Here is a 12,794-nt window from a genome sequence, read left to right on the forward strand (position 1 = left end):
GATCAGCACTTTATTGTCTTAGAGAGTAGCCTAAATTATTGAGAGATTTCCAGATGTGTAAGAGCTGGAACTTACACCCCTGTTGCCCTGGTTTGAGGCTGGCTCTCTATCTGCTGTGCCACCCAGATCCTCAACATGGTTCAGTTTTCTGAACCTTCTCTAATATCCTCATGTCCACCCTCTCTGGGAAGGCTTGCAGCTCAGCTCAGAGGGAACTCATCACTAACAACAGCCCTGATTACCCATTTCTTTTGCCTGGGACAGGTAGCTTTATGAGTCAATCAATCAACAAGCATTTATTAAAAACCTACTATGTGATAGGGTTTGTACTAGTTGCTGGAGATTAAAAACACAAAATAAAGCAGTCCCAGACCTCAAGGAGCTTACATTCCATCAGAGGAGATACAAAATGTTTCCCTCCCCACCCCTACAGGCACCAGGGACTTAGAGCAAGTCCCTGTGTATTCCCAGGCCTCAGGGATGTACAGAGTAAGGAAATTCTACTAGGTCTTGACTGGGTTAGGCCTAGGAAGAGGGTTGAGCAAAAAGCAGAACCTTACAGAACTCCCTCCCACCTTCTTTGTCAACTTCTTCCAGACCATAGGGAAGCTCTCCCTTACCCCCTAATTTCTTGCTCAGAAAGGGCTAGTTAGGTGAAGCCAGATAGCCCCAGCTATGGGCCAGAAATTCTTCTGGCTTAACCCAATGGAATCTGGGATACCCTGGGTCCCACAGAGAGATTACTTGTCTAACCTCCCATCTCTGAGCAAGATGGATGATTATTCCATTCTTTAAATTCTATGAGGACCTTAACCTCTGAAAAGTTCAGGCCTGTATCTAGCCCACATCTGTCCTGCTGTTATTTAAAGCCCATTTCTGACTGTTCAGGGCTGACAAAAAGCATAGGATCCCAGATTTAGAGCCAGAAGGGACCTTAGAGGTCCTACGAGGTAGAATACAACTTGATTGTGTATGGAAACCTATCTATTGTCTGATACTTAATGGTTTTCTGGCCCTCGTTTCTTTGCCCCAGACTGATTAAAGCAGCTTCCAAACTGATCTCTCCCATTCTGGTCCATCCTTCCCATGCTGTCATATTCACCTTTCTCATTAAATGTTTTCCTTTGAATTGAATGGCTCTAAAACCCTGATCAAATACGTTCAGAGGTTCCCCCACGGCCTACTCAATCAAGCCCAGACTCCTCAATCTGACACTCAAGAACCTTCAAGATATGGCCCCCACCCACTCTCCTAGTCTTGTCTCCCTCAGCTGAAATCATTACTTTACCATTCTTAAACACCTGCGGTTTTCACTCCATTGTGCTTTTTTCAGATTCTACCATCTATGCTTGGAAGAAGTGAGGAATAATAGAAACAGTCACGAATAGGGAGTCTCAGGAACTAGGTTTAAATCTCTGCTGTACTACCATCACCTGTGTGACCTGGCATCAGTTACTTCACCTTTCTTACTTGTTGACTTTGAGCCTCAGTTTGCATAACTCTAAAACACATAGAGGGAGTTGAACAAGGGGATCTCTCTGCTCCCCTGGAGCACTAATGCTTGTAATTTTATGGATGTCCCCATTTTTCCTGCCTCCTACTATGCTGGAGTCCCAGTTGTGCCTTTTCTTCAAGGCCCTGCTCCGGTGCCAGGGAGCTTTTCCATGGAGCTTTCCTTGACCACCCCAGCCCATGGAAATCTCCCTATCCTCTGAACTCCTACAGCACTGACCATACCACTTGTCTCTTCTCTCACCCTGACTGTGTTGTGTGTTATTTTGCACACCTCTCCAGCAAGAGTGTGAGCATTGCAAAAATGAGGACCATGTCTTTTCTGTTTCTCCCACATGGCCGCATAAATACCAGGGAGTTAATGCCTCATCCACACAGCTGCCAAAAGCTATGAGTGGTTTAGGAGCGGCCCGAGTACCTTGGAGAGAGCCACTACTTGATGCTTGGGGCAAGCCTCAGGTTGAGTTAGGATTTCAAGAATGATCAGAAAGCTCCCTCTCTCACCGTCTCTTTTAAATCCTATGCACTTGGAGAGGAAGAAGAGAACCAGATGGAGGTAGCTGGCATAGAAGAAAGAGGTCTGGATTCAGAGACAAAGGCCCTGGGTTCAAATCCCAACCTTGTTACTTATCCCCAATGTGATCTTGAGCAAATGACTTCACCTTTTTCTGGTCCTCAGTTTTCTCATCTGTAAAATGATGGAGAAGGACTGGCTCTAAGGTCCCTTGGAGCTGTATGTCTATGATGCTACAACTTGCACACAATTCATGAGCCAGTGATTTCATGAATATATAAATGGATATTAAGAACGCGGGCTTCAGACTTCCAGTGTGGTGAGATTTCAGAGGAGATCAGCATAAGCTGGAGTGGTCAGGAAGGGCACCTGAGAGACAGCAGGCCTTGAGCTGGATCTTGGAGAATGGGGAGAATTTGGATTAGTGACTGGCATTCCAAATGGGGAGAGCTACAAAAATGAACATGGGCTTATCAGGGGCTCCTGAGGAGACTAGTCCTACTGAAATAGAGGATGCATATAGATTAAGGCTGGTTTGGAGGTTACAGAAGGCAAACCTAAGGAATGTGGATTTCTGCAGGCAGTAGGGCTTTGAACAAGGCAGTGACAAGGTCAGGGTTGGGCTTTAGGAAGATGACATCATGTATGGCAGTGGTTGACTCCACTGAGTTTGACTACTCAAATAGAAATAGGGACTGTGAAACAATACATAAGAATACTTGCAGCCAATTAGAAAACTACATATTAACATTATCAATGTTCTATTGTATTTTTATTTATTTTGTTAAATATTTCCCAATTACATTTTAATCTGGTTCCCAAGCAGACACCTGTGATGTTCCAGGTTAGGGAGAGTTTACAGCAGAGGTTCTTAACTTTTTTTGTGCCATGGATCCCTTTGGTGGTCTGGGGAAGCCCCTAGACCATTACTCAGAATCACGCCTTTAAATAATTGAAGGAAATGCTAAAATATAGTTAGAAGTTGAAATAAAGTAAACATAAAGATGCAGATTTTTTTCCAACCAAAATCATGGACCCCCATGAAATCTCTCCCAAACTCTAGGTAAAGAACCCCTGGTCTAGAGGAAACTCCAGAGACCAGTTAAAAAGCCACTGAAATAACCAGGTAGGAGATGAAACAGGCCAGGACAGATTTGGTGGAGGACCTAGCACGGAAAGAGAAAAGTCCAATGTCCTGTGCCACATGGTTACCTCCCACAGGAGAGCCATGGGGATGATATGTCATTATAGACAGGCTGGTTTTGTTAGCTTTTGGTCACAATGAAAGATCAAAATAGCTGCAGATAATTGTAAACAGGAGCCTTGACTGCACCAGGGAGAGGCTCTGAAAACAACAGGTGTCAGATGGATACAACCTCTGATAGGCCAATCTGGATGGCAACAACCTGAGTCTACAAGTGTAGAGACCTTTGGACAAACAATGAGTCATCTGGAAATGGTGAAGGGGGAGACACTCAGGGTTTAGTATCTACCCCCAAAGATTTTCCATTTGATATTAGTAGGCAGCTAGGTGGTACAATGGATAGGGAATAGGACCTGGAGGCAGGAAGAACCCAGTTCAAATCTGGCCTCAGACACTTACTAGCTGTGTCACCCTGGGCAAGTCACTTGACCCCTGTCTGCCTCAATTTCCTCAACTGTAAAATGGGGGTTAATAATAATAGCACCTACCTCCCAAGGCTGCTGTGAGGATCAAATGAGGTAACATTTGTAAAGCACTTAGCACAATGACTGGCACGTAGAAAGTGCTATGTAAATGCTAGCTATTATTATTGTTATTAATAGGGTACCAGAAAAGGTAGTCATCTAGGCTGTGCCTACAATACTCCCTTCTTCTAGTCTGTCCCCTGCTCAAGGACATTCAACAACGCCCCCTCATAAACTACTCCACCTGGCACTCAACTCCAAACCCACATATTGGCACCTAGCATTGTGTGAAGCACAGAGACGTCCCTATTTCTGTCGAAAGCACTCACATCCTTGTGGCGTCCCCCATTCATCACCTTGGCATTATCCTTGACTCTTCTTTCTCCCTCACTCCACATATTCAATTGGTTGCCAAATCTTGCTGTTTCTACTTCCAGAGGCCATGCAGCTCTCTGATCCAATCTCTTCTCTCTATTCACACAGCTACCACCTTAGTTCAGGCTCTCATCACCTCTCACATGGATTATTACAACAGTCTCCGGATTGGTGTCCATACCTCCAGTCTCACCACTCCTATCTGTCCCCCACATGGCAACCAACACTGTTTTCCTTAAGGACAGATCTGTCCATGTCATTTTCTTAATCAACTCTAGATAGGTTCCCTATTACCTTTGGGATAAAACATAAAATCCTCTGTTTGCCTTTTAAAGCCCTTCACAAGCTGGCCTCAACCTCTCTTTCCAGCTTCATTGAACATTATCCCCCTCCCATGCTCTTTGATTCAGCCAAACTGGCCACTTTGTTCCTCACACAGGACATTCCATCTCCCATCTCCCACCTCCACGCTTTTGAACTGGTCATCCCACATGCCTGGGATTCACTTCCTTTTCAACTCCACCTCCTAGAATCCTTCTCTTCCTTCAAGACACTGATCAAGCATCATCTTCCACATGAAGTCTCTCCTAATTCCCCCCAAATGCTAATGCCCTTTCTCCTAAACTACCTGGCATTTAATTATATTTATTTGTATTCATTCTCTTTATTCTTATTGTGTATATTTTTATATTTGTCTTCCCCATTAGAATGTAGCTCCTTGCTATTAGAAATTATTTCATTCATTGTATTTGTATCCCTGGGATATAGCATGGAGCCTAGCACACAACAGATGTTTAATAATTGCTTATCAATTGGTTCTGTGAGTGAATGAAAATAAATGATGGATGAATAAATGAATGAATGAATATGAGTGAATGAATGAACCTCATTTCTCACTGCTTCTCAATATGAACCCTTTTCTTCATTGTGCATGCTTTCTGAGATTCCCAGATCAACTTCCCTCACCACCACCCCCTCCAACTCCAACCCTCTATGGCACCACCTGCATATATATCTGACCTGGGAGGTTCCTATCTCTAATCCTTAATTGAACCCTCCTCTTTTCCCATCTTAGGGAATGCCATCTCCCCTACTCTTTATATGCCTTCAAATTTCAGTTCAAGCCCACTTCCTCCAAGAAACCTTCTCTGACCTTCATTTGCCCCTACACAATTTAGCATATAATTATTTTCTCCCTTTGGTTAGCTTAGCCAACCAGAAAGGAACTCCCAAGAACAGGAAGCATCCACATCTTTTCCTTCTTCCTTCCCCATGGTACATGCCAATCTAGGCCATTGCCAGTCGTCTTGACTTTTGTCTTGCCACTGGACTTTAATGACTCTGGAGGAGGGAGTGAAGCTGATGACTTTGCAAAGTTCTGCCTCACTCAAATTCAATTCGCCCTGGTGATGTCATTGGTCCTCTGTGAGAACAAAGGATCACCAACAATAACAACATCCCTGAACAAAGCTAGGCAAACCATTGAAGGCCAGTGAATGCCTGCTGGTTGACTTGACTGATTAATTGATTGATTGATTGATTCCAAATCTATGGCAAGACTACATTCCTGCCCCGTATGTCTTCACACACCCTCTTCCTAATGTGGTACTAGTATTGGTCTCAAGTCTATAATTAAATCAGTAGGCTTTCAGATAATAAGACTTTCAGATAATCATGACCTTAATGACCTTTTTATTACACAGAAAAGTTTAATAGCAGGAAGACCTCTGAAGACTGTGTGAGGGGTGAGAAAAATATCTGTTTGGGTAGGAACAAGTGTAAAAGAGTATGCTTAGGGGAAAACTTAAATTATACTTAAGAGGGTGATAAGCTCTTGAATTATCCATTGCTATCCTAAAAGGGGGACTTGGAAGCTATAACTGATTTCCTAAAGATATGAAGGACACAATGGAAGGATTTCTGATCTGTCCCTGTCCCCCCACCCCCACCAACTTCTCTCCCTCCCAAACCCTTCCCAGGCCACTGGAGCCTTCTCCTCTAAGATTACCTTACTTCAACTTTATATATATCTTGCACGAACATAGTTAATTACATATTGTCTCTTCTATTAGCATGTAAGCTCTTTGAGGGCAGAGATTATTTCTGTGTTTTTGCCTTTCTTTGTACCCCCAGCACTTAGCACAGTGCCTGGTCCATGGTATATCATTAATAAATGCTTGCTGATTGACTGATTATCCACAACCAGGCAACAGCCTCCATGCACCCTCTGCCACTGTTTCCACCCTCACACCAGGTTTTCTCCATTTTGCTTTTGTTAAAATAGTGAGAAATCCAGAGATGGCAATTACAGAAGAAGGAAGGAGAGACTGGAGGCGGCTCATTCAGCAGCGGAATTCTGGGCCAGCCTTGATCCAATTACAGCTTGAATTAAATGGAGGTGCCCAGGTGGGAGCTGGGAAGGGGATCACCAAAAAGTGCCAGGCTGGAAGAGGGAAAGAGAAGACTGCTAGGTTGTGCCCATAGACAGCCAGCCCCCTTGCCCTCCTTCACCTACCTCTCAGCTCCAGAGAACAGAGGAACAGAAAGTACCCAGGCTTCCTTCATCTAAATAGCTATTGCAAGAGAATCCAGCAAAGGGAAGTTGGGGGAAGCAATTGGGAGAAAGAGGCGGGGGAAGCCGTCATGGATTTCTAAAGCATAGTCTGACATATGACCAGTCATTGCAAATCAAGGAGAAAAGTGTATAATTTCCCTGAGCCGGGCACGGTGAGGGCGGGAGCTCTGAAGACAAGGACAGATTGCCACCGCCTAGATCTTGCCCCACTCTCTTCCCTTCCTGGCCCTGCACATACCCCATGGCTCCAACTCTTCCACAGAAGACTTTCCGAATCACAGAAACAGAATCATAGTTCTAGAGTGGGAAAGAACTTCCAAGGCTATTCTAGTTAAACGTTCAACTTACAGACAAGAAAACTGAGGCCCATCGAGGTGAAGAGACTTGCCCAAGGTCATACAGGTAGTGTCAGAGGCAGGACTTGAACCCATATCCTCTGACTCCAGAGCCAGAGTACTCTTCCTACTGTAAGAGTCTCCATCCTGTGACATCACTGCTCACATATGAGCCTGATTCTAAACAGTGAGTGAGTTTAATTCTTTGAAATAGCATGGAATAAAGAGAAAAGGAAACCTGATGATATCCAGTCCTGATAGGCTTGGGGGTGAGGGGCTGGAAGAAGATATCTGTGCCCCTTCCATACCTGGTAGAATCCAGGCCTTGATGAATCATCACCAAGTCAGAAATCCTGGGCCACCCCAGGCAGCACATTTCCCTTCTGCACAGGACAATCACTGGTTTGAATGACGGCAGGAAGAGGGTCTTGTGGGAACAGGAGAGGCAAAGTTGTCTTGTCTTAGACTGGGGATCAGTTAGTCACGTTACTACCATTATCGGCAATACAGTGTGGTTGATCAAAGAATCAAGAACCTTAGATACCTGACCCCGTTTTGCCACTAACTAGCTGTGTTACCTTAGGCAAGGCGCTTGACCACTTCTAGTGACTTGGTTTCCTCATTCAGTAAAATGGGATAATAATATATGCTCTGTTTCCCTCAAGGCTCTTGTGAGAACCAAAGGAGAGTGAATATGAACATAGCTGGTAAAGTATAGAGAGGCAGCATGTGGCTAGAGAGCTGGCTGTGAAGTCAGGAAGACCTGGTCAAGACAAGGTTCAAGAACTGCCCATGACACCTACTGGTGGTGTGACAGCTTAGCCTGTCAGTGCTTTAGGCCACTCTCTGAGACTAGAAGTTGCTGAGAAGGTGCCATACTGAATTGGTAGCAGGAGCATCTTCACCTGGAGAGCCCCATACATACCTCGTAAACTATTAAGTACTATACATATGACAACAGCCATTATTTTATGATCATTATAAAACTGGAGACTGGCAGGATAGACTCCTTTCCCTAAAAAAAACCCAGACTCCCTTTCTGCATCCTGAAATAACAGATGTGAATAATTTTGCAAAGTAGAAATTGTCAAAGGACCATTGAGGATATGGAAAAGTCCAGAATGTTATGAAGAAGTTAGAAATAGCGGCAACTGTCCAGTCCAGGGTCTTCGGCCCATGAAAAGAACAGGAGAAAATAAGGAGTGAAACAGAGGCCTCTAAGCCTCAAGAAACCTGCCTGCCCAGTTTTCAGAAGTCATCAAAGCTATCTACAATCATATGAAACATGCTCTAAATCATTGCTGATAGAGAAATGCAAATTAAAACAATTCTTGAGGTACCACCTCACAACTATCAGATGGCTAATGTGACAGAAAGGAAAATGACGAATGCTGGAGGGGATGTGGACAAATTGGGACAGTAATGCACTCTTGGTGGAGTTGTAAAGTGGTCTGATTATTCTGAAAAACAATTTGGAACTAGGCCCAAAGGGCTATAAAACTGTGCATACCCTTTGACCCAGCAATACCACTACTGGATCTATATCCCAAAGAGCTCAAAGAAAAAGGAAAGTGACCCATTTGTTAAAAATATCTATAGCAGCTCTTTTATTGTGGTGGCAAAGAATTGGAAATTGAAGGGCTGCCCACCAATTGGGGAATGGCTGAAGAAGCTGTGGCATATGATTGTGATAGAATACTATGCTGCTATAAGAAATGACGAGGGGGATAGTATCAGAAAAACCTGAGAAGACTTCCATGAACTGATGCAAAGTGAAGTGAGCAGAACCAGGAGATCATTGTACATAGTAACTGAAATGTTGCAATGATGATCACCTGTGAAAGACTTAGCTATTCTCTGCAATATAATGATCCAAGACATTTCCAAAGGACTCATGATGAAAAATCCTGTCCATCTCCAGAGAAGGAATCGATGAACCCTGAGTGTTAATTGAAGCATAATTTTAAAACTTTCTTTGTCTTGCTTTTTTTTTTTTTACAACATGGCTAATATGAAAATATGCTTTGCATAGTCTTACATGTATAAGTGATATCATATTGTTTGTCTTCTCGATGTGTGTGGGAGGGGTGGAAGGGAGGGAGAAAAATTGGAATTCAAATTTTTAAAAAAGAATGTTAAAAATAAAGAAATAATTTTCTTTGAAAAAAAAGAAAGAAAGAAATCTGCGTGCCATGTGAAACCCCACTGCATCACATAAACTGACTACAAAATAAAGTCTAAGTTTCCCATCCTGGAATTCAAGGCCCTCCATAATCTGGCTCCAAACTACTTTTCACAGATCATAGGACTAAAAGCTGGAAGGGGCCTTAGAGATCAAGTTCAAACCCCTCATTGTGCATATTGGGAAGCTGAGACTCAGAGAGCAGGAAGTGATTTGCCCAAGGTCACACATTAAATAACAGAACCAGGATTCAAACCCAGGTCCTCTGCTAACAAATCCAGAAAAATCACACTGCTTTCTGAGCTCATTTCTCAACTGCCATGGACCCTTAACTACAGCCAGGCCAGCCTTCTCACTATCATCAAATATACATGATGCACTGAAAAGAGCCTCAGAATCAGAATCAGAGGACCATTATCATCTGAATCAGCATCAGAGAAATCCCTCCTCCACCACTGACTATCTGTGGGATTTTGGATGTCACCATCTCTTTGGGCTTCAGTTTCCTCATCTATAAAATGGGAGGAATTAGACTAGATGATTAATGAGGTCCCTTCCCACTCTAGATGCCATGATTCTATGCCACATAAAAAACCCTGTCTCTGTATCTATGCAGTTTCTTCCTCCTAAAATTCTTTCTTCTCTCCTCAACTCCCAATTCTTTCAAAAAGTCTTCTCTGACCACTCTGAGCATCAGTACTTACTGTCTATAACACTCTTTGGGCACTTAGCCACACAGCCTGCTATTGTTAGTTATCTTTGTATAAAGATATCTCCTCTCTCCAACCATCCCATGGGCTAAGGACTATGTCTCACAAATCTTAATCTCCTGAAGGCCAAGAAGTAACTTGGGGATCTTGTTAGAGCTGGAACACAGATTCGCTGATTCCTAGACCCATCATCCTTCAGCAATGGTCCAAGTAAATCCCAATACCATGGAATTCAATTGCAGCTGGAATTTTTCTTCCAAAGAGGTTGTCCCCTTGTCCCTATACCACCATTGGCCACTGATGACTCACTTGTTCTTTCTGGGAATGAAAGGTATTGATTGCTTTGAGACTGGAGCAGATGCAGGTGAATGGCTGGTTAATGCCTGAAGCTGGATTTGAAACGAGGTCCTGTGAACTCCAAGGCCAGCACTCTGTCCACTGTGCCACTCAGCTGCTCTATGAGTACATACAGCTGTGTGACCCTAGGCAAGTCACTCAACCCTGTTTGCCTTAGTTTCTTCATCTATAAAGTGAGCTGGATAAAGAAATGGCAAACCACTCCAGTAATCTTGGCCAAGAAAACCCCAAATGGGGTCATGAAGAGTCAGAGACGACTCAAAACGATTTAACATCACACCATATATATACATATATATATACACATATATATACACACACATATATGTGTGTGTATACATATATGTATATAACTGACATGTGCATATATGTGTGTATACACATGTATGTCGGTTATTGTCACTGTTGACAACAGGAAGAGGGCAGCAAATCGGAAAGCTGTCACTTGGTCACCACTCTTAGAAGCCTAGGACCAGGAGCCTGATACCACCCAGAAACTTTCAAGGAGCAAAATAAAAGCTGTCCTACTTGTATACTATAGGGAAGGTATTTATGGAACTTCTTCCCAGATGGCACAGACCAGAAAAACAAACAGGTTCCAGAGGATTTAAATACATTGTTGAGAGGTGCGCCAACAATGGCTCATCAAAGGGAGCTGGAAAAGTCCAGGCTTCTTCACCAGGTCAGAAGGAGAGATTCTCTGAGCAGGAGCTGGGCTCAGAGGCATCCAGTGCAACCCAGACCTGAACAAGGGTCCCTTCTACAACACTCCCAACAAATGGTTACTTGCGAAGGCTTCTAAACAGAGGGAACCCCCTAACTCTTGATGCAGCTCATTCTGGTTTTGGAGAACTCTAATTTTAAAAGATTTTTCCTGACACAGAGCAGAAACCTGCCTCTGCATCAGAACATGACAGCCCTTCAAATAGTGAAGACAGAGATTATGCCTCCTCTAAATTATCTTTTCAACAGGCTAAACATTCCTGGTTCTTCCCACTGATCCTCATTTTACAGTCTTTTCAATATCCTGGTCATGCTTTTCTTGACACTCTTCAACGTCTCTATGGATTTCTTAAAATGTGGGGCCCAGAACTGAACAAAGTATTTCAGATGGGGCCTGAGCAGGGCAGAGCATAACTTAATGCAGCATTAGCTTTTTTAGCTGTCATGTCTCACTGTTGACATATTGAGCTTGCAGTCCACTAAAACCCCCAGATCTTTCTCACAGGCATTGTCTAACTGGCCCCATCTCCTTCCATCTATACTTGGGTCCAACCCAGGGGCCACCAGAAACAGGATCTTAGGCTGGTGGGGAGGTAGAAATGACATTTCAGGAGGCAGAGAAAAATCTCCTTTTCCTATGAAAGTTCCAAAGCCTGTTTGAATCTGGACTGAACGTGTTCATCTCTGGATGAACAAGAAACCTTCTTGACCTAGTGGAAGTACAGTGAAAAAAGCTGTTTAGGCCTGTTCAGAGGTCTGGTCTTTAACCCTAATCCAAGGAAGATCTGCCAACGGTGGGGAGCCTTCAGCCTCGAGGCCACATGTGGCCTTCTAGGTCCTCAAGTGTGGCCCTTTGACTGAGTCCAAGTTTTACAGTAAAAATCCTTTTATTAGGGGGATCTGTTCTGTGAAGTTTGGATCCACTCAAAGGGCCGCACTTGAGGACCTAGAGGGCCACATGTGGCCTGGAGGCCACAGGTTCCCTTGCAGAGGCATTGTTGTCAGTAAGTTCACAGGAATGGAGATATGATTAGGGCTCATAAGAAGGGCAGCTGAGACTACACAGATAACACAGAGGTGGTTTAAGTGCCAGCTCACTATTCTCTCTGTTCTGCAGATACCATGCCGATACCAGAATTAGGAAGCTGCAGAGAGATGGGCCACTGGGATCTACTACCCCGGGCCCTTCAGTGCATCCCAGGAGCAGAAGCACAATTCTCACAGAAAAGCCTCTTCTTCAAGTGCGTACAACAGGTGGCAGCTTTCTCCCCACCGCCTCCTATCCCTAGTAAACTCTGTTTCCCTTCTCCTTCCCTTTCCAAGCTGTGCCCAGACCTCAGCAATGAGCCCCTGTTCTTCCAGTTCCCAGTCCCCAACGGTGCGCCCCTCCCTTCCCCTCCCCCAGCTGTGCCCAGACCCCAGCGATAAGCACAGTCCCTCCCCTCCCCTCCTTTCCCCTCCCCGAGTTTCGCCCAGTCCCCAGTGCACAGTGCCCCCACCTCCCCGCCATAGCTCTGCCTTACCTTGCAGGTGCTGCCGATGGACCCGGGGTCCCCCGTTCGGGCTGCCCCGGGGCAGGGCGGGAATACTGGAGAAGCTGTTACCCATGACATCCAAAACCGGAGGGTTAGGTTAACGACGGTGTTCTAACAGGGGAGCGGGCGAAGCTGAAAGGAAGGAGCTGGAGCTCCGCGCGTGTGCGTGTGTGAGGGAGAGTGCCCGTGTCCGTGTCCGTGTCTGTGTCCGTGTGAACGAGGGTGCGCGCCCGCGGAGGGAGGGGGCTGCGCTGCGTTGCGCTGGTGCGCCGCCGCCGCCACCGCCGGGCTGCGCTGGCTGCCAGACC

The 12,794-nt window shown here is 44.8% G+C and overlaps 1 protein-coding gene across 1 annotated transcript in view; it reads right to left on the reverse strand.

The window, feature by feature from the left end:
- NEURL1 (neuralized E3 ubiquitin protein ligase 1) overlaps window positions 1-12,559 on the reverse strand; it is a 98,966-nt gene extending 86,407 nt beyond the window's left edge. Inside the window, exon 1 of the mRNA XM_027851427.1 lies at window positions 12,475-12,559. Within this exon, the coding sequence (XP_027707228.1) occupies window positions 12,475-12,559 (85 nt within the window). The remainder of the gene's footprint in view (window positions 1-12,474) is intronic.
- Between the last annotated feature and the right edge of the window lie 235 nt (window positions 12,560-12,794).

The sequence above is a fragment of the Vombatus ursinus genome, unplaced genomic scaffold, assembly GCF_900497805.2.
Source record: "Vombatus ursinus unplaced genomic scaffold, bare-nosed wombat genome assembly UNPS02009205.1, whole genome shotgun sequence".
In the NCBI taxonomy this organism is placed as follows: Eukaryota; Metazoa; Chordata; class Mammalia; order Diprotodontia; family Vombatidae; genus Vombatus; species Vombatus ursinus.